We start from the raw sequence: 21,866 nt of genomic DNA, 5'->3' as shown, positions 1-21,866 counted from the left end.
GCTCCATGCAGACCTCCAGGAGCCGTGGCATGAGTCACACTGTTGGACCTCTTGGAAAGACTCCCTGGGTCAACCCCACCGACAGCTGCTGACAGGCCTCTTCCAGGTGCCAGCAGCTCAGACGTCAATTGTGGCAACCAGGGCTCCTGACCAAAGTCACTGGTGTGCCACCAAGGAGCAAAGAAAACCTGAAGCCCTGGATGTGGCCCAGCTTAGGCATCACAAGTCTCAGGCATTGGCTAGTGAGCCCCGTGGGGCTTCCAGGCTCCCCTCCAGCGCATGCAGAGGCACCGTTTTCTTTCCCAACTGCAGTGGCATGATCATAGCTCACTGCCTGATCTGAGACTGCGGTGGTGGAGAGGAAGTGTGCTGTGGGAGGGTGCAGACAAGGGTATGTGGTTGTTGTTGTTGTTGTTTTTTTAGGTGGGGTCTCACTCTATCACCTAGGCTGGAGTGCAGTGGTGTGATCACGGCTCACGGCAGCCTCAACTTCTGGGCCCAAGCCATCCTCTCACCCTAGTCTCACAAGTAGCAGGGACCACAGACATATCACTACCTGGGTGATGAGTGTGGGAAGTGTCAGGAAGAGATGTGGGAACCAGAACTGTGTGCTATCGACATTTTAAGAGATGGGATCTCTTGTTAATCTCCTGTGCCCAGGCTGGTCAACTCCTGGGCTCGAGCAATCCTCCTGCCTTGGCCTCCCAAAATGCTGGGATTACAGGCATGAGCTGCCCCCACTGGCTACCACTGACATTAGAACCTGGACCAGCGAAGGCATGTGAGAGCCTCAGCTTTCAAGAGCCTCAGCTTTCAAGAGCCTCCTGTAAGTGACTCCAAGTTGGGAATTGTGGTGACAGCTCTTTGGGATTCTTGGGAGTTATATCCTGGTGAGCAGAAATTTGGGGAGTGACCATGTGCCCAGAATGGCTTGGTGGGCTCCGTCCTTACCTGCTGAGGTCTGTGGCCGCAGGTGCCTGGTTAACTTTTGTTCCTCAGACTTGGCTCGTGATGGGGGACCTTCAATCATGATGCTTAGTGAGTGTTAGGGGTGGAATCAGCGACAACTACCACTGTTCAAGTGATTGAAACCCAGGTACACTGTCCCCGCGCCCCCTATCCACTGTTCTGCTCTACACAGTTTCAGCTACCTGAGGTCAACCATGGTGAGAAAATATTATAGTATTCTGAGAGAAAGAAATCACTTTCACATAACTTTTATTACAGCATATTGTTATGATTCTGCTTTATTTATTAATCTCCTGTGTCTAATTTGTAAGTTTCTGTTTATTAAATTTGTAAATTATTTATTTACTTAGAGGCAGTCTTGTTCTGTGACTGAGGCTGGAGTGCAGTGGCACAATCATAGCTCACTGCAGTCTCAAGCTCCTGGCTCAAGCAATCCTCCCACCTCAGCCTCCCGAGTAGTTAGGACCACAGCTGCGTGCCACCACACCTGGCTAATTTTAAAATTTCTGGGAGAGATAGGGTCTCCCTTTGTTGCCTAGGCTGCTCTTGAGCTGCTGCCCTTTAATCTATAAGGTAAACTTCTTCATAGGCATGTATGTCTAGGAAAAAATGTAGTATATAGGAGGGCTTGGTGCTGTCTGCAGTTTCAGGAATCCACTGGGGCCTTGGAATGTAACCCATATGGGTAAGGGGGGATTACTGTGAGTAAACAGTCCAGGAAGTTCGCTGACTCATTGCAGCTAGGAGTCTAAGGGGTTCTCATCATTTGGGTTCCTGGAACCCATTGCTTTTTTTTTTTTAATCATTTTCCTTTAAGAGAAGCGGATGGGGGGTCTTGCTATATTGTCCAGGCTGAACCAGCCTCAGGTGACCCTCCCACCTTAGCCTCCTGAGCAGCTGACATTACAGGCACAAGCCGGTGCTTCTGGCTCTCCATCTCGACTCTGCTGTGCTTTATTACCTTAATCCTCAGGCCATCTCACCCCATGTGCCCCCTGCAATTCCTGGGTTTTGTGGGACTCAGGGTTCAGATCATCAAACCCACATCTGTTCCTTTAAAAAAAAACCCTGGGTGGCTTTGCTTGGAACCATCAACAGTGTCCAGAGAGAGGACAGACTAATCAGGAGTTGAGTGGCCAGAAGTGCCCACTTCTGTGGTAGAGGAGGCAGGGTCACATGACATACAGCCCAGTGAGACGGGAAAGCCCTGCTCTGTGACCTCCAGGCAGGTTCAGTAGGAGAACAGCGGGGACTGGCGCTTCCTGGCAGAGGCTACTGGGGTTCCTAAGAGTGCTCCCACAAAGGCTCAAGAAGTGGGAAAGTTGCCAGGCAAAGTCCCTTGCAAAGTCCATGCCCTCTGGCTGCTTTGGGGCCTCCATCAGCCACAGCTTCTGAGCAAGCAAACCATGGTGGCCTGGGCATCAGGGAGGATGGTGGTGCTGCTCTAGACAGCCCTCTCAGTGCCCATGCTGGGTTCAGAATGTGGAAGTGGCTGTGGACAAGATGGAGGTGGCCCCCAGTCCCCTTCAGGCACAAGGCAGGGGGATTGACATGCAAGCCTCTGTAGTATTTTCCCAACCTGAATCGGGCAGAGAGAATGAAAACAGGTATCCACTCCAGGCCCAGGGCCAGGGGGCAGCTGAGTGCTCCCTGCATCCATCGCTGCTCCTCCCCTCCTCTCCCAAAATGGACAGGCCTAGGCCCTCAGGGAAAGCTTGTTGGGCATTCTCATGGAGACAGGGCCCTGGGACTCCCTGACTAGCTAGTGGAGGTTGGGCTTCTCCTTGGTCAAGGGAAGTACACAGTGAAACCCCTTCCACCATGTCAATGAATGGGTCATACTGGCTTTCCTCCCAATAGATGAACGTGGAAGGAATGGCACCTCTTGTTGATCCAAATGTCAGAACACCCAAGGTGCAAGTAGAGGTCAGGTGGGGGCTCCCTAGGTGCCAAAGACCACTTCCTCCAGGCTGACCTTGGCCCCGGTGTGGGCATCCAGTGCCCACTGTAGCTAGCTCTCAAGGGCACTTACTTCATGCCCCAAGCATGGTCTGGACCCTTCCTGAGTTCCCATAATTACAAGCCACCTGGAAGCAGTCTCATCACCCAGAAGTTGAGTGAGTACAGATGGCTGGTGCTCTAATAACCACTTCCTGTCCTGGAGGCCGGGGAATGACAATGAGTACTAGTGATATGTCCACTAGTCTCTGACCTGCCAGTGGATGCTGCCCTGTCCCCAACCAGTGGGTTCCAGCACCTGCCTGTCACCGCTTCTCTCCTAAGAGGTATCTACCTTTTTCTGTGATCCAGAGAACTATCCAGCACGCCAAGGATGCCCACCTGCCCTCATCCAGCCTCAGAACAATGTCCCCAGTGCAGGAGGTCTCAGGGCTCAGGGGTAGAGTTTACCTGAGAATTGGTGGGGGCTTCTCATGGCTGGAGATTGCCTGCCTAGCCTGGTCCTGCACAGGCAGCAGAGTGTTGGGTTAGAGGCCAGCCTGCCTAGGTCCAATCAAGGCTCTGCAGTCCCTCATGCCACAGTGTCTCATTCACCTGTGTACAGGTTTATGAAATAAACCCGGCAGTAGGTTGCCGGGGAACAGACAGTCTGAGAAGTGAGCAATGTGGGAGACACAGAGGCAAGAGCAGAAGATAGAGGAATCGGGCCAGTGGCTTCACTTCACCTGCAGTGGGGGGCACATCCCCAGCTCTTCCTGACTGATGGTTTGTGACTCACTGGCCCAGGCTGCCTTTTTCCAGGTGTGTATGGATTGTGTCATAGGAAAAGGCTGTGGTCTCCAGGGTTGGCAGAGCTTAGGGGAGCGAGACGGGCAGGGGGAGCAGAGGGCTTGACCAGGGATTCTCCGGAAGTGATCCTGTTACTTCTCTCCTCTCACCCCAGGCAGAGAGGGACAGAGTCTACGGTCTGTGCGGGGCAGTCTGCAGGGCCCTGGATCATGGTACTTGAGCCAGTAGCTCAGAGATAACGCCTCTCCAGATAACAGGACACCAAAACCCTAAAAAGGCAGTGACCCAACCAAGGCCCCTGAGCCACACAGGCCTGGACCGACCTCAAGAGTCCAGACTCCTGGTCCAGGGCATTTCATGGGCTTTGCAGAGCTGCACACAGAGGGTTGTGGAACTCCCCAGAAAGGGCAGGGGACAGAGGGCATTCAGGACTAGACTACTGGCTGTTTGCAAGCCCAGACCTGTCGTATGGGGCGGTGGGGACCTAAGTGAAGACCTAGGAGATAAGCTGGGGTTCTGAGTCCCTGAGTCTCCCCATGACTGTGTCATGACTGCGTAGTGGTACCTGGCGGTTCCCTTCCTCTCCACTGTCTTCACAGCAGCCATCAGGAGCCTCCTCCACCTCCCAGTGCTGAGCCCACCTGGGCGTGCCTGAGAGGCTCCCCCACCAGCATGCCTCTGCCTACATCCTTGGGTGGCCACTCACTGCAGTGGATGGTAATGGGGCCTCAGGTGCTACCCAGGGAGAAGCCCTGGGTTCTCCAGACAGGAAATGGTGAGCTGGGCCATGAGCAGAAAAGAGAATCAGTACCAGATTATTGTGGGGGGCAAAGAAGTGTCAGAGAAGAAGGGCTGAGGAGGAAGACAGGACCCTGTGAGGAGGACCTTCTTGGAAGGGACCAAAGGCAGTTAGTGGAGTCACAAGACCTGGGTGCTCAAAGTACTTTGTATGAATGAACAAATAAGAAGAATGAGCCTTTATCATGTGGCCATGATCATCAAGGATCATGTGAGGATGCAGTGCCCACTTACTGCGACTGAAATATCAACACACTTAAGGGATAGCTGTGAGTAGCGCCAACGCGAAGGTACCACTGACCCGTGATGGGAAAAGGCAGCGTTGACTGTTGGAGGCTGTGAGGCACTTGGCCTGGATGCCTTTGAAAGCTGAGAAGCCAGCCAAACTCCCAGCAAACCAGTCGTCCTAATGGGTTTGAAAGACCATAAATGGCCTCTCTGTATGGCCGAAACTCCCTTGGCCTTTCCTGCAAGATGGATTTTCACACATTGGACATAACGTTATGTCTATTTCATTTTCAATCTAGCATTTGTTCATGTGGGTCACAGTTTATTGGTCCCACTTCTTAGGGAGTGTGCTGGTCTTTTCTGCCTTAGAACAGACTCAGGCTCCTCAAGTCTGGAGCTGGGCCAGGTATTTGCTGGGTGCCCAGGCCGTCTGGCTCCATGCTCTGCCTCTCGTGCCTCTCCTTCCCTCCTCGTCCTGGCCCCCGAGCCACCCTTGCCACCCTGCAGTCTCTCACAGCCCCGTTCATTCTTCTCCCTGCAGGCTGGTGGTTCGTGAGCACCTCTGAGGAGCAGGGCTGGGTCCCTGCCACCTACCTGGAGGCCCAGAATGGTACTCGGGATGACTCCGACATCAACCCCAAGACTGGAGAAGGTGAGGGCTCGCAGGTCCAAGGGGCGGGGAACAACACGGCCTCTGGAGGCAGCTCTCCCACTCTTTCCCTAGAACCAGCAGAACCCTAAAGTGAGATGAGCCATATCCTAGCCTCTTCCCTTGGATCCATCTCAGTAAGGCTGGCCCAGAAGCTCACCTCCCACCGCAGTCCAACCCCTGCTGCTCTGTCTCAGGGGCTCAAGAACTGAGGGATGGCTCAGACCCCCACACAGTCAGCCTCTCTAATTAGCTTTATCTCCGTGAGGTTTGTTTGCTTTTGTTTTTGTTTTTAGAGACAGACTTTCATCATGTTGGCCAGGCTGCTCCCAAACTCCTGGGCTTAAGCTATCCACATGCCTCGGCCTCCCACAGTGCTGGGATTACAGGTGTGAGCCACTGCACTCAGCTCTTCCTTTTTTTTTTTTTTTTTTTTTTTTTAATTCTAAACACTTAAAAACTACTCTGTGAGGTTTTTCAGGGTCTTTCCCCATGCATTTCAAAGAGCCTGCCCCCGCCCCCTGAGCCAGCACTGGCCTGGGCCTGTCTATAGCTTCTGTGCTCCCCAGAGCAGGCTGCCTGAGCCAGTCCATTTGCACCACCCCCAGCTCCTGGCTGCCTGCTCCTAATGGCTTCCACACCTCCCATGGCCAGGCTGCAGGAATTCTTTCCCTAATGGTCGATGGGGATGGTCCAGATGAATGTGTCTGAAAGCCAGAAGGATCGAGGTTGCCACCCGGCGCTCAGGCCACCTCCACGCCTGTTCCCTGCTGCTAGGCCAAAGTAAGCAGCCACCAAGTGCCAGCTCCTTATTCATCCTTCCCCTAAATGTCGGTTACTAGGCGGGCGGTTGGGGCCTCGCCCTTCCTCCTATGTTGAGGCTTTATTTCAGCCCCTTGACCAGAGCCTTGGCCCCTGCCTTGTGCATCCACTGTGTGGCAGGTTTCCAGGGTTGAGGCCCCATTGGGAAGGGCCCACATGTTCAGGCTGGGCTGCTCCCTGAGCCCTGGGGCCGAGCCTGAACCCGTCTCTCCTCTGGCTCCATTGCATCTCTGCAGCAGGGGAGGATCTTGGCCCCTGAGCTAGGTCTGGTCTCATACACCTGCAGTCCCCAGCCTCACCTCCTACCTAGTTCCATATTATTTTTGTTGTTATTGCTCTTGACACAGAGTCTTGCTCTGTCACCCAGGCTGAAGTGCAGTAGCACAATGTCAGCTCGCTGCAACCTCCACTTCCTGGGCTCAAGCAATTTTCCTGCCTCAGCTTCCCGAGTAGCTGGGATTACAGGCACCCACCACCATGCCTGGCTAATTTTTGTTTTTAGTAGAGATGGGGGTCTTACCATGTTGGTCAGGGTGATCTTGAACTCCTGACCCCAAGCAATCTGCCCACCTCAGCCTCCCAAAGTGCTGGGATTACAGGTGTGAGCCACGGTGCCTGGCCCCTAGTTCTACATTCTACGGGGCATGCCAGGGCCTCTCACAAACAGCAGGGGCTCACAAAGTACCAAAGGTACAGGTGCTAGGCCAGTCCTGAAATGCCTTGCCCCCACCCTGGGAGGACCCTGTGGCTATGATTTGTCCCCATTCTTCCAGCTTTGGGAACTGAGGCTTCAAGATGTTTATCGCATTCGGACCCTAGTCCGTTTCCTTTGTCCCGTGGTCCTCACCACTGTGCCACATGCCTCCCTGTAAGCATTTTGCTTGTTAACAGTACAGGCAGCTCTAGGGCAATGTGTGTATGAATCACAGCCCCAGTTGAAAAGGCTGCACCAGCAAGGTCAGAGTGGAGCTGTTGGGTCAATTATGGAGGACCTAGGCACCGAGTGGCCAGTAGTCCAGGGCAGGAAAGCGCCTGAGAGGCGGGGAGCACAGATGCCAGCCTGGATGGAACAGAGAGCAGGTGCCTTGCACAGAACAAGTAGTAGTGGGTTGTGCAGTATTTTTACCTTGATGGAGGAAGAATCAGGCAACAGTGCAGGCTCTGCGTTCAGAGGCTGCGTGTGTGTGTGGGTGTGTGTGTGTGTGTGTGTGTGTACGTACGCCCAGGGTGATTCTCCTAAAATAGGTTCCTCTGCGAGGCTCTGATCCAGCCCGTGTGCCAACACTCCTGGCAACTCTTCTGGATAGCTGTGGATTCCACCATCATGTCTTGGGTATTTCCCACTAAGATCTACAGAAGGGCTTGGGGATGGTCCCCTGGGCCTAAGGCCCCAGCTGCTGTGGTGTGTCCACCAGTCTCTTGCACCTGCAGCCACATGGCCAAGAGATTGGCCACCCTAGTTCCCTCCAACCATCTCTACCCTGGCACTGTGGCCATCACATCGTAGGTGCCCCGAGCCCTGCGGTTAGAAATTGGAAGCCTGCATCCTATCAAAGCTTTCGTAATAGCTCATGTTTCATTACTTTGGGAAGAAAACATGAGTAGCTGTTCCCGTTTATCCTTACCATGAGACCCTCTGGTGCATGTTCATGCTGCTCTTGAAGCCAGGTGTGCTGTGGGAGTTTAGTACATTAGTAGTAAGGGTGGGAGTTGAGACTCTTGTCCACTGACAGAGGTGCGGGTCCAAGCCTGACATTCATTCGCAAGGTGGTTCAGTGAACCAGGAGAGGTGTGTCACCTCTGCCAAGCCCTTAGGTTCATTTGTGACAGAGCCAAGACTAGAACCCAAGTCTCTGCCTTTGCTCCTGTGTCCCACACCTACCAGTGTGGACCTGCTTCCTCCAGGGTGGGCTCATATCGGGACATGGACAGACCACGGTCTTCCGTGCTCCTGCACCAAGGGCATGTGCCCTGCTAGTGAGCAGATTCCCCAGCATCCAGACCTTGTCCCCTCCCCACATCCCCTCTTTCCAGGGCTTGGCAGCTCAAGGGGAAGCAGAGTTAGAGGAAGAGCAATAGCTCGGGGTATAGAGTCTGTGGTAAGAGTTTGGGCTTTGGAACCAGGCTGCCTGGATTCACATGCTGCCTGGATACACAGACATGTGACCCAGAGTGTTCCTTAAAGCCCTGTTCCTCCATTTCCCCATTTGTAAGATGCCAACCACATAGGGCTTTTGTGAGGCCCAAGTGAGATGATCCTTGTACTGGGTTTAAACTGGGCCTGGTACACAGAGTAAACGCCACTTACTGTGAAAGCAGCCCCTGGTCTGGACATTAGCCGAACCCCTCCATCTCTCCAGAGAAGCCCTACACACCTGTTCCCCCTCCCCACTGGGAGGCCTTGCACAGGACCTGATTAATGTTCCCCAGAGCCCTTTCAGCCCCTCGTCTAAGCTCGCCAGGGCAGGTGGTGTCACTCTAAGACAGATGAGGAGAGGCTTAGAGAGGGATGGCCGTCCTCCCAGAGTGACACAGGTTCCTGGCAGTCGGTCCTGGACTGGAATGTACACCTCCTAGCCTTTTGTCCAGCCCTCCTTCTCATAAGAGCAGGTCAGACAGGTCCCTCTCCTTCCAGGAAAGCAAATGCTTTCCCAGGGCCCACGTGGGTCTGGGACAGTTTTATTTTCACTCTAGCCATGGCCGGGCAGCCTGGTACCCTCTTTCTGTGGTGCCAGGAAATGAGGCCAGCTGGCACCCTGGAGCCCTGGCCCAGCGTCCATTCCACTGGGAGTCCCAAAGGAAGACAGAGGCATCTGTAACTGGGGTCTGAGCAGAGGGTGCAGGGGGCTTGAAGCCAAGCAGCAGCCACCAGGGGCGCAGTGCAGGATGCTGCCCAAGGCACGGAGTCAGGAGCAGTGAGAAGCTGGGGAGGGAGGCCCCTGATGTCAGATGTCCCAGTGGGTGGCCTGAGGGGAGGAGCAGAGCTGGGGCCTGTGGCACCCACCCTTGTGTCATTCCGTTCAGCAGGCACTTCCTGGGACCTCGCCATGTGCCCGGCCATGTGCTAGACCCTGGGAACGCTGAGACATGGGGCAAAGCTCTTGCCCTCAACAGACTCATCCAGTGGGGACAGGCAAGAAAGCAAAGATGCAAACCAACCCAGAGTGGTGAGAGCTCTCAGCCCTCTGGGTTGCAAGGAAGGGATCCAAGCCTCTCTTGGGCACACTGCTGCTTCCATCATCATGGTGCCTGTCGAGGGTAGCGTGTTCACAGTCAGTACTCAGTGAGCGAGTGGACATAAGCACAGATGTTGCAGGACCCCTAACCCTCCTGGGAATCAGCACCGTCCAGCAGTGAGGACACTGATCTCACCATCCCCAGAGGCTGCAGCTAAGGAGCTGCCTTGCACTGGGCTGGAGCTAGGGACATCTTTGTTGCTAAGGTGCTGGGATTATAAAGGCTTTAGCCCACTCCTAGGCTCAGGGGCACACACTGGGGAGTTTTGCTTTGGTTGAATTTTTCCCCATGTGCCTACAATCATCTGTCATATCTGCCCCATCCAACAGGGGCGTGCCCTCTGGTTCAGTCCAGGTGATTGTGACCTGGAAGTGCGGGCCTCCCCTCCCTATGCCCTTTCCTCCTGTCCCCGTCCCATCTCATGCTCATCTCCATTCTCTTCGCCGGTTGCTGTTGGCCGCATGCTCCATCGCCATCTCCCACACCAGTGTCCAAGAGACGCAAGGCCCATCTGCGGCGCCTGGATCGCCGGTGGACCCTGGGCGGGATGGTCAACAGGCAGCACAGCCGAGGTGACTGCGGGAGCTGGCTTCTCCTCCCTTGCAGCAACCGCCTGTCTCTCGCTAACACTGCTCTTTCTTTCTGGGCTCTGTTCTCTGCCCTGTGCCTCATTCACCCAGATTCATGGGTCAGGCTTTTTTCTCATCTACTGCAGCTGGTGTGGGGCGGGCCTGCTTGGGAATTGGGCTGGCACTGGGGGTGGCTCTGGCTTCTGTCAACATTTTGGGTTTGAGGGTCATGGAACACAGTTGTGGGTTCCCTGAAAAGGTACACGGGCTTGAAGAGGGGGACAAGGGAGTCTTGGGTCATTCAGGAAGGTCACACTGGCCCTGGAAGCTGTAGATTAAAGGAACTAAGCATGTCTAGCCCTCTGCTTGGGCCATCCCACTCCCCCATCCTTCATGGCCTCCGTCCTCTGAGAAAAGCCTCCCTCGGCCAAAGTTGTCTTATCAGTTGCTTGGGAACAAAGCAGAAAGGACCAGCTCCACAGAAACTAGAAAGGGAGCAAAGCCAGACCTAGCCTGGCACCAGGGTTCGGTCCAGTGGGCTCTGCTGAGGGGTCAGGTCCAGCCAGAGGCAGTAACTTCTGGGTCCTCTGGAAGGGCCTGATCCAGGGGAGTCCAAGGGGGCTCCAGACCTGGCACATGGGCTAATCAGATGTTTGGGGGTTTAGCATTTTCTCACCCAGGATCTTTATAACATTCAGGAACTTGAGAGGTAAGGGAGCAGAACAAACCCCCAGGGTTGGGCTGCTGAATAAACCCCTAAACATCTGCAGACCCCTTGGGCCAGGGGTTGGCCAGCCCCACATAGAACAGGGTGTGTGTGCGGCTCTCGGTGACGACACAGAGAGGTGTGTCATAAACCCTGGCCTTTCTGGAACACAGGGACACCCTGTGCCCTCCACCCTCACAGTTTGGTTCTAAATGACCATAAGAGCATGTTTCGCTGTCTGCCCCAGGCCCAAGGCAGAAGAAAGCCTGGACTCAGGTGGCTCCAGCCTCTGGCTGGCTCAGCATCAGGCATGGAGCACTGGCCAAGAGGAGTCCAGCTTGTCCTGAGGGCAGGGCCTGGGCTGAACCTATGGGCTGACAAAGGGCTGGGGGCCGAGTTGTAGAAGCAGCAAGAACAGGCCGGACATACTGCAAAGGCCACCCTAAAGCTGGGATGTAGCCCAAGCTTTGGTGGCAAAAGGGAGTGGGATGTGGGTCTGGAAGTGCGCAGCAGGGATGAAGCTTTGGCCTGCTCCAAACACCCTCACACACTGGGCCCCAAACGCGACCTTCTCTACAACCCCCCAGACACACGCAGCCAGAGAAGCTCTACCACACACACAGCCCTGATGGCCCCAGGTATGACTGCGTGCCCTGTCATAGCCAGCCTCCCTGACACCGATGCATCCACAGTCCCAGGCTCACAGCCACTCAAAGGTACAATTATACAGCTACACATACCCTGTGCCCTGTGTCTGCTGTTTACAGTCACAGATGCATCGTACACACAACTGACTGCTCACAGCCACATCACATGTACCTCCGAAGCAGCACTCACAGGGACACATACAGCTTCATACACAACACCCTGCACTACATATATCCCAGACACAGACATACAGTGACACGTGGAGACACAAATATGCAATGAAATGCCTAATTCTTGGTCCTAAGAATTGTAAGCAAATGTAAGCCCCCGGCTCTTGTGCTCTCTCTTTCACATTCTTAAATAAGAGACCTAAACAACATAATTTCCCAGCCTCAGCCCAATGGGCTAAGTTAAACCAGGCAGCCAAGAAAAACTGGCAGAGGGTTGGCTGGGAGATGCTTGCTGCAAGCAGCAGAGCTGGTGGGGGAGGCAGGCTGCAGGTCGTGGAGGAGCTAGACAAGAGAAAAGCTGAGCTTCCCCATGGCCTCCGCTCCCGTTCCCTCAGCCAGCCAGCCCCTTGGAACCAAAAGGCCTTTCTCAGTGGGGTTGGGTAAGTTGTGGGGGCAGGAGGGGAGTGGGGAGACTGCTGACAGAGGGGAAAGTGTTGGGGAGAGGAGGCTTCTGTGGTTTGGAAACAGCAGAGCATCCAGCCCCTGCCTCCAAAACCAAAGCAGGCCTGTTCCCATCCCCCACCCACCCACCCGGCTGACCGCCTGGCCAGCCCTCCCCAGGGCAGACTGCCACTGTCTCCTGGTGGCGTGGTCAGTGCCCACAGCCCCAGTGCTTCCCAGAAGCCCTGAAGAGCCCACTAGAGCTCACAGCCTCCCTTCCCTCAACCCCATTTCTGAAAGGACGTCTCTTCCAGAGACCCTGACCACCCTGAGTCATGCAGCTGCCCACTGAGGCCATGTCTATCTGTCTGGGACTTCTCTTGTCTGGTGCCCCCAGATGGCATTTGTGGCCCAGGCAAGTGCCTCTCCCTTAGGACACTTGTGAGTTGGAAGGCCTGAGACCCACAAGGCCCATGTCCACATGGAAAGTCCATGCCTCTGCCATCTGAGCCAACTGGGTAGAAACCCAGGAGCTGGGAAGACCTTGTCTGGCTGCCTTGCCCTGCCAGTCAAGAGGGTTCTTGAGTTCTCATCCCTGGAACCTGTGCAGTGACCAGGGCAGGATGAGCCTCCCAGCCAGGAGTTCTCAGCAGCAGCACATGAACTCCTGGACATCTGTGGCTGCTGTAGCCCCAGGGCCCCCAAGAACCTTTTGCAGGAGCAGCTCAACTTCAGCAGCCAGAACTGATATCCCTGGTTCTGCCACTACCCCCAAGAGTTCAGGAGAAAGCCTGAGCTTACATGGCCCATGGGATTCTGTCTTCCACGCACCCCAGGAGGTTGCGAAGGCTAGGGTTGGGCCCTGGTCGCCTAGGAGGCTGAGCCCACATGAGATGGTCTAGACCCTGTTCTCTGCCATGAGGCAGGCAGGGCTCCTCTGATCTTCCCACGAGAAGGGCTGTCATTTCTCCCTGCAAATACAACCTTGCCTAGGAAAACCTTAATGATGGCTTCCTGCTCGAACCACAGGCTTTAAAAATAGCCCAGCTGGACAAAGGCAAAATGTGGAGCCCAGGCCTCGCCTCATCCTAACCTCAGAATCCTGGATTCCCAGAGTGTGGCACTGCCCCTCTGGCCGCCACTAGGCTGGGATTTGCCATGCTTCACTGGAAAATGGAGCAGAACCAGGAGCAGGCAGGAGAGTGGAGAGTTGGACTGTGGAGCCCTGAACTTCTCAAAGGGCCGAGTCAGAATCTGGCTGGGCAGGGTTCTCAGGCCGCCTTGGCAACAGTCCGAAGCATGGCTGGGTTGGAATCTGAAAGCCTCCAGAGTAAGGCCCTCCCTGAGTTGATGCTGACCAAGTTCTGCAGCAGAGAAGGGCGTGCTGAAGAATCCTGCAGGCTCCATGGGTCATCACCACCTTCTGCTTTTGGGCGGCCATCTGTATTTGGCTAGTGGCCCATCAGTTCCATTCTTGCAGCCCAGCCAGGCAGCCACAACCACCCCAAAGGGAACTGCTATCTTGGCTCAACACAGGGCTGCAGACAGGACCCGATAATCCAGGGGACAGTGGACAGATGGCCCTCCTGCAGCTGGGGGTTGGGGTGGCAGTTGCCTCCCACCCTCACTACAGCCAGTTTCAGGCAGGCTGCCTGGCGGCGTCTCCAGCCGAGGAATCCAGGGGTGGCCGTCACAGCCGGGAGCCAGGAGGGGCGGGTGTCCCAGAGACCAGAGGCCAGCAGTCTGCACCAGCATCCCCATTTTGAGCTTGCAGCACTTCCCATCAGCACCCTTTCTCAGTCTTGCCTGGTCGTGATGCAGTCAACAGTCTCCCACTGTTTGCCAGGCACTGTCTCAACCCCTGGGGAGCTCCCAGGCCAGAGAGGACAACACGGGCTCAGGGTGACCCTCCAGAAGGGCATGGCCAGATTGCCGCTTCTTCCTCCTCCTGTCTTAGCTCCTTGTTTCCCCAGAGGGTGAGGTGGGGGAATGTTCCACCCCAAGCAGACCTCTACAGAGGGTGTCAGCCAGCTAGAAGCAGAGCCAGGGAGTACTCAGCTCTGGGGTCTACCTGCGAGGGGTTTCCTGGGACAGGCAGAGCTGGACCTCAGCAGGCCTGGAAGAAACACCCTCCTGGAAGCCTGATCAAGGACCCAAGAGGGAGGCTGAGAGAAACCAGGGGAGACAGCATGGTGCCCCCTCTCCCCACACCTGCCCTCCCAAGCCTTCCTGAGAGTCTGCAAGGCACTTCCCCAGTGCCTAAGGAAGACCTTGGGCAAGACCCTGAAGTGACATCCTTGGAAATAACAGCAGGCTGCCCTCCAGAGGAGCTGTGCCTTGGCTGTGTGCTTGGCACAGCATGTCCTGCAGAAGCCACTTGGGCGCACTGGACCCGTAAGGACTGGGGTGCTGCCTAACTGCTGTGCTGGGTGTCACCACGCTCATTCAGCCATCAAACCCTTGTCTTAACAAAACATATAACCGCTCCCATGAGACTTGGGTTCTGTGGACTCCTCTTGGGAGATTACATGACCAGGTGTTAATGGATAAGCTGGGTGCTCAGGGAAGGCTTCACCAAGGAGGTGTCCCTAGAGCCTCTGCAGGTCAGACAGAGGAAGGATGCAAGCAAGAGGTTGAGCTGGGGGCAGGGCTAGGAAAGTCTGTCTGGGACACAGATGAAACAGCACATTTCAAGGAGAGGAGGTGTGCCATGGGGCCGCAGGCATGTGAGGACACCTCAGGAGGGGTTGGCTTCTCCTAATCCTGCCCTCAGCCCAGCAAGCGTCTGCAGCCCTATGGACTGCATGGTCCCAGCAGCGTAGCTGCCATTATCAGGCTAGGAGAGCCAACTCCCTGCTCCCAGGGTCTTGCCTGGCAACCTGGGTCCTAGCTGGCTTTGGTACACACTGGGAGCAACAGTGACCCCTGCTCCCATGGTCTCCCTGCTGCTACATCTGAGGCCTGGTCCTTCCCTCCCCTGGAGAAGCCAGAGCCAACCCAGTGCACCTTGGCAAGCTGTTGAGCAAAGGCCAGGCCAGGGCAGGAGGAGGGGACAGGAAGCAGGACCTCCAACCCTGACCTCAAATAATCTTGCTTTCTTGCTCCCACCCCCAGAGGAGAAGTATGTCACTGTGCAGCCTTACACCAGCCAAAGCAAGGACGAGATTGGCTTTGAGAAGGGCGTCACAGTGGAGGTGATCCGGAAGAATCTGGAAGGCTGGTGGTATATCAGGTAGGGAACACTTAGCTGGATGAAAGAGGTGCCTCTCACCCACCTGGGCCCTGGGCAGAGTGCAAAGTGGCTATGGCCACCTGACGGCAGGTAGATACTGACAGCTTTGTGCCCACGGCACAAGGCTGGCTGCTCCACCTCTGCACAGCTGAACAGCTCAACCAGAGAGTGCTCATCTTGCACATTTTCTCCCGGGACACACAAAGCAGAGCTTGAGCCACAGCCAGCGGGGCACAGAGGCCCCGGCTCAGCTTGCAGGCTGTGGTGCAATCCCTTCCCACGCATCTGCCAAGAGTTCAGCACATCTGAATTTGGTTTTGTGTGTCCGGCCTTGGCTGCCTGGCCTGCTCTGCAGCTAGGGCTGCCTGGAGCACTGGCGTCCGCAGGCCTTCCTGAGGTCCCAGCAGGCAGCCTCTGCTGCCTAGGCTCAGCACTCAGAGAGGTGTGCTGCGGGGATAGGGGCGGGCACAGATGCAGGCCTATAGCAGCCATGTCCCTGGTGGACAGGGACTGGCCGTCCAAACTGCAGGGCTGGCTGCAAGGGCTGAAGCAGAAGTCAGGCCTCAGCTCAGGCCATCAGAGGCTTCTTCCTTCTCTTGCCCCTCCCTCTCCCAGGCCTAATCACAGTTCCCAGCCTAGAATCCTATTTAAGGGTCTGGATAGGGAAGTGGAGTCTTTCCTGATCTTTTGGAAGCCAACAATCCTGTGGATTTCACTCACCATTACCCTGCCAAGACCTGCCCTTCCAGGACCCCTGCTCTCAGGAAACGCTTTTAGCATCCTTGAAACTGGCTCTGCTGTGATGACTGCCCACATTCTGTCTTCTCTGCCACTTACCCAGCTGACAGTCCCATATCCATGGGCTCTGGGGACCCCAGACCCACTGTGGGCAGGACATGCATTCTAGGTGGTTTCCCACAGAGAGGACAGGATTGTGTAGTGGCATCACCATGCCCCAGGCAATTTGAGTACTCATGGGACAGTTACTCAGAACATGATACAACATGATGGCTTTAAAGCCTAGTCCATGCTGAGGTCACTGGACATAAGGAGATAGCACCTTAATGTGACCTGATGGAACATGGCTCCATCACACTCGCCACCCACGCTGCCTCTACCCTGCCTCACCTCAGAGTCCTGGCGCATATTAGGAGGGCTGAGACGTCCCTTTCTGTCCCATTGGGTGGGATGGGACTGTGCATCTGGACGTGTGTTGTCAAAAGGCACTGCCCCTAGACTTTTATGTTCTCTAAGCAATAGAAACTAGAGCCAACCCAATAATCTGCCAGCCACGAGTCTCACATGAGAAAGCCAGGAAAGATTCTGGCAGGCTGGTGGCCTAGCTCACTTGCCTGGAGCTTATCTACAAGGCTGCTTCATCATTTTATTTTTTATTTTTCTAAAATAACCAACAAAGTCACTCTGAGCTGCTTCTAGTAAATTCCTGTCCCCATGGCCTAGTCTTACAGCCAGCGGGAGCTTGGATTGAGAAAACGCTGCTGAAAGGATTCTACCTTAAGAAGGCTGCCAGACACCCCTTTAAACATGCCATTTCCCAACATTCCAGGCTCTGCGTTGATCCTCATTTCCTTTCTTCTCCTCCCCCACCCCTACACACACACACACACACACACACACACACACGCACAAGCGCGCTCTCTCTCTCTCTCTCTGTCTCTCTGTCTCTGTCTCCATCGCACCTTTTCCAGCTTGCTTCCCTCTGGAGTCATTTCATTCTCCAGAGCTGGAAAGCAGATGTGAGCAGAGCTGGACCCAGACACACACAGCCACTCCTGATTCCCTCGCATTTCTTCTCCTGAAATCTGATTTTACCCATGTAGCACTGAAGGAACACAAATAGGAGCACTCGGGGCCCTAAGCAGGCTTGACCATCACCTCCATGAGCCCCCTTTCCCCATAGCTCTACAGTGTCCATGTAGAAGAACCATCAGCGAGGGCCAGTGGGCTCATCTTTGTCTCTTCTCCAAGATGCAAGAGCACCAGGCTGTGGGCCACATGCTGCTAAGAGCTCGCTGTGTGACCCTCTGCTGCCTGCTTTGCTTTTCTGAGCCATGGCTGTTGGCTCACATGAAGATTAGGTATTTTTACTAGTTGCTCCCATCCACCCTTAAAATTCTGTGCTTCCATTTGCACTCATTGCATCAAGGAGCCAAGACAGGCCCCTGACTCTCAGCCACGTGTTAACTCTCCTCTGCCTCCCAATCCCTGGGAAGGCACGCTTGGGTCAGCCTGCCTGCACGTTTCTGTGACATGAACGTAAGAAGCTACCTCCTACCTGTAGATTTTCTGCAAAGCTCAGACAGGTCGATAGGAACTTCAGCTTTCATTTTCCTTTTCTCCCACCTAATGAGTGTCCAAGAACAAGATCAGATCAGGGAGACGGGGAGGTTTTCAGACATCTGGCATGGAGGAGTCATTCCAAAGAGCCAGATGTGTTCTGGAGAGCAGATGGGGACATTGCAACCCAGACCTGAGGGTATTGGCCAACAACTACTGGACCAGGAAGTGAAGTCCCCATGGGTTTGGGTGAAAACTCAACACCATGGGGGAAAAAAGGAAAAGCTTGTCTTCAGAAGTCGTCGAAATCACCAGAAATCAAGTCCGCCCTGTGCTCCGCCTTTTGCCTTCATTTATGAGTTTTTGGTTTTGTTTTGCTTTGGTTTGCATTTTATCTAGTCATGTGCTTTTGTCTTTTCATTTATGGTTTCTGCTTTTGGAGCCCCACATAGACTTTCTCAACCCCCAGCAATACGTCAATCTTTTATTTTTTTATCCTGCTATATGGTGTAAAGTCAGTGTCTGTCTTGTTTTTCCTAACTGGGTCATCAGTTTTCCTCAGACCACTCATTATGTTTTTGGAGATAGGGTCTCACTCTGTTGCCCAGAGTGGAGTGCAGTGGCACAATCATAGCTCACTGTAGCTTCAAACTCCTGGCATTGGGCAATCCTCCCACCTTAGCCTCCTGAGTACCTGAGACTACAGGTATGCACCACCACACCCAGCTAATTAAAAAAAAAGTTTTTGGGGGGTACAGACAAGATCTCACTATGTTGCCCAGGCTGGCCTTAAGTGAGCCTCCTGCCCCAGCCTCCCAAAGTGCTGGAATTGCAGGTGTGAGCCACCTCGCCCAGTCCCCAATCATTTATTGAATAATGCATCCTTGTTCCACTACATTAAATTGAGCCTGGCTTATGAACGTGGTCTATGACAGTCTATAGAGGATCCAACTACTGTCCCTGCGGTGGCACCACAGCTCTCCCCTTCAGTCAGCCTTCTTTGGAAACATCTTAGTTGGTCTCAATGTGTCTATCCTTCTGGATACATTTTTAACAGTGACTCTATCCCTGCATCTTGCAAAAGAGACACAAACTGAGCTCCATGGAAGGGACTTGTGCAAGGTGCCATAGACTAGAACTCAGACTGCCTGACTCTCACCTGTGGAATCAATTCCCTCTCTAATCCCTTCCCTTCCTATAGGGGATTTAACTCTGCATACCACAGCCACACCTTCTCGTTTCTCTCTCCAGTTCTCCTCAACTGATTGGGAAGTAGCAGGCCATTATGAAGTCCTCCTTTGGGGCAACCCAAAAGTTGATAGGTCTGATCCCAAGCTCCCATGTTTGCCTGACTTTGCAGAGAGTGAGAGCCCACCCCAAGAGCGATCAGGCAAAGAAAAAGGAGCGCAATGGGGCAGCAGCGGGAACTGGTGTTCTGGGTCTTTTCCACCTACCCTTGGTGCCATTTCTCTCCAGAGTAGTGGGATTGCCAAGCCTTGCAGAACATGGTAAGGAAGGCTCCGCTGGGCAAGGCCAAATGGATCCTAGGGTCTGGGAGTGGGTGTAAGGTCATCCTGCTCCTCCCCCCAGATACCTGGGCAAAGAGGGCTGGGCGCCAGCTTCCTACCTAAAGAAGGCCAAGGACGACCTGCCAACCCGGAAGAAGAACCTGGCCGGCCCAGTGGAGATCATTGGGAACATCATGGAGATCAGCAACCTGCTGAACAAGAAGGCCTCTGGGGACAAGGAAACCCCACCAGCTGAAGGCGAAGGCCACGAGGCCCCCATTGCCAAGAAGGAAATCAGCCTGCCCATCCTCTGCAATGCCTCCAATGGCAGTGCTGTGGGCATCCCAGACAGGACTGTCTCCAGGTTTGCCCAGGGCTCTCCAGCTGTGGCCAGGATTGCCCCTCAGCGGGCCCAGATAAGTAAGAGACTCTCTCCCCTGGGTCCTCACTGTAAAGCTCCTTAGAGAATGAGCATGGGTGCATGAAAGTGTGGGGGGGGGGGTGCAGGACCCCCATGGCTTTTTCCTCCTGGGCTTAGACTGGCCTTTGACCCGCACTCTGTCAAAATGTGTCTTGCTCATCACAGGAATGGGAAGGCAGAGGAGTATGATGACTCAGGGGCTCCCATCTGCTCCACAGAAGCTAAATCACATGAGGATGTAGGTGATAGTGTTCCCTCCTCTACTGGAGAGCCACCAATGGTTACTCTGCAGATACACGTGTTCCAACAACAAGAAACCCATCTTTTGCTTATAGTAAAGGCTTTATAAGTCAAGATAGATGATGTGTAGCTGACTTAAAAAAAAAAAAAAAAAAGACATTTCCCTAGGCTATTGAATGTGGGCGCTGTATGCACGGCTGCTCTGTGGAGTGACAGTCTGTAGCGAAACATCTTTCTGGGCCTTAGCAGCTCCTTCCCTGTGACTTTCCACTGGTTACTGGAAACCTAAAAGACTTGGAAGCTAAGGCTTTACCACTCTGTACAGGCAGTTTCAACAGGGCGTTCTTCAAGAATCACCTCATTCCTACAGGAGACTCCGGGCAATCTGGCACCCTCCATCTCTGGCCCAATATTGCCTTTTGTTGTGTCTTAAAACTTCTGTGTTATAGGAGCCTAGCTTTTGTTTGTGTCCAGCCATTCTTAAAATCTGGAGGAAAGCTGTTTCTTTGGTTTTGCTCCACTGGGTTAAGTTAGCTCTCATGCCCGAAATCTTTTAGGCAACCAGCTGGGAAACAGTTATTGGGCACCTCCTATTGCCTGGCACTGAGCAAAAAATAGACATGGTCTGTGCTCCTAACTTTGAAAATCTGATAAAGCTATACATCCTTTACCCTGAAAAATGCCCACATATCTGCAGATTTTGAAAAGTGCACATAACTGTAGAGGGTTCATAGATCCCCTGGCAGCACAGCCAAGGTAAAGGTCTACAGTTTCCCCTTGAAGAAGCCCAACTATAGTGCCCATAGTAACTTAGAGCGTCAAGTCCTTCATAAAGGCTGAGCAAAAGCATGAACTTGCAAGGATCAGGAGTTATTTCACCTAAGGAAGGCAGGTATAGGCACTGTTGCCCATTGTCTGACTGGGATCACTGAAACCATGTGTCTTCTAGGCTCCCCAAACCTACGGACAAGACCTCCACCACGCAGAGAATCCAGCCTGGTATGTGTACTGAATTTCTTCTCCCTTTCCTTCCTATTCTGTGGATGCACTATAGCCGCCTGATCAACTGACCATCTTGCTGCAGAGCCTCTCAATCCAGGGGTTTTCCAGGGCCTTGCTGGGGCTTCTAGTTTTTGGAGCTGGGGGCAGGGAGGGAAGCCTGCAGATCCCAGCCTTCCTGGGGGCCTGGCTGGACAGTTTATAATCGGAAACATGCTGCACTCCAAAGCTAAATAAATCCATCCCTCCCACTGCATTGGCAGACATAAACATTTAGACTGCCCGGCAAAAGTGTCCAGCCGGGGCATTGCCAGGGGCTGGAAATGGGGCTGCTGTCCATGCTAGCCTGGATGCCTCTCAGCTTTCCCTGGTCAGGAATGCCCAGTGGAAGTGGTGGATATCAGAGTCTGGGAGGGCAGAGGACAGATCAGTGAGCGTCTTCCAGGGAGGAGTGTGAGTGGCCAAGACTGGCTCATGCCCAAGCTTCAAGAGGTTAACACCGCCAAGGTCCCTGGCCCACGTGGGTAGGGTTTTCTGGTGTCCAGACCCTCATGCAGGCAGATTTGCAATCAAGGGCCGGGGCTTGGGTGCCTGCAATGCTGGTGGCAGGCCGAGAGCCCTGGAACAAAGAACTGTTAGAAGGCGCAGGGGGATGTAGTGGAAAGAGTGGGTCTTCAAGAGTGCCAGGGATGGATTCCTATTCCACTTCTGACACTTAGAGGCAGAGAAACTGTAGGTAAGTCACTTGCCCTCCACAAGTTTCAGTGCCCTTATTGATCAGGCAGGACAGTACTAGCTGTCTCCTCGGGCTGTTATAAGGGTGAAATGAGAGGATGTCTGTGGAGGGCTAGCAAACAGGCTTCTGTTTCCTATGTCGCCTCTGGCCTGCTTGGTACTACTACCTGGTGCACTGGGTTAAGGAGGATTCTGAAGTAGCATCTGGGCTGAGCAGCAAGAGTTACTGTGGTCAGTGACATCGGCCTTGGCTAGGGGGCACCAGTCTGTGGAAGAGTAGGCCCTCCTTAAAAATAGTTTTTAAAGATTTCATCACTGGAGATGAGACCCTCCTTGCCCTGGCCATGGGGCCCACTGGGGTTTCTCTTTTTCCCCTTGCGTTTTATATGCCCAAACACTGTATTCTCCCTCCCTATCATCTCTTCTAGCCACGGCTAATTATTTTCAG

The 21,866-nt window shown here is 54.1% G+C and overlaps 1 protein-coding gene across 8 annotated transcripts in view; it reads left to right on the top strand.

Annotated features, from left to right (window-relative positions):
• SH3PXD2A (SH3 and PX domains 2A) overlaps positions 1-21,866 on the top strand; it is a 260,492-nt gene that overhangs the window by 224,355 nt on the left and 14,271 nt on the right. For 5 of the 8 annotated variants that reach the window (XM_003734515.7, XM_035268975.3, XM_035268978.3 and 2 more), the window contains 5 exons: positions 5,285-5,395; positions 9,940-10,023; positions 15,100-15,217; positions 19,106-19,443; positions 20,634-20,683. In XM_003734515.7, coding sequence (XP_003734563.1) covers positions 5,285-5,395; positions 9,940-10,023; positions 15,100-15,217; positions 19,106-19,443; positions 20,634-20,683 — 701 coding nt within the window. The remainder of the gene's footprint in view (positions 1-5,284; positions 5,396-9,939; positions 10,024-15,099; positions 15,218-19,105; positions 19,444-20,633; positions 20,684-21,866) is intronic. The other 3 variants (XM_078346419.1, XM_035268976.3, XM_054243287.2) reach the window with 1 other exon arrangement.

The sequence above is a fragment of the Callithrix jacchus genome, chromosome 12, assembly GCF_049354715.1.
Source record: "Callithrix jacchus isolate 240 chromosome 12, calJac240_pri, whole genome shotgun sequence".
Lineage (NCBI taxonomy): Eukaryota > Metazoa > Chordata > Mammalia > Primates > Cebidae > Callithrix > Callithrix jacchus.
This window is presented reverse-complemented; position numbering and strand designations above follow the sequence as displayed.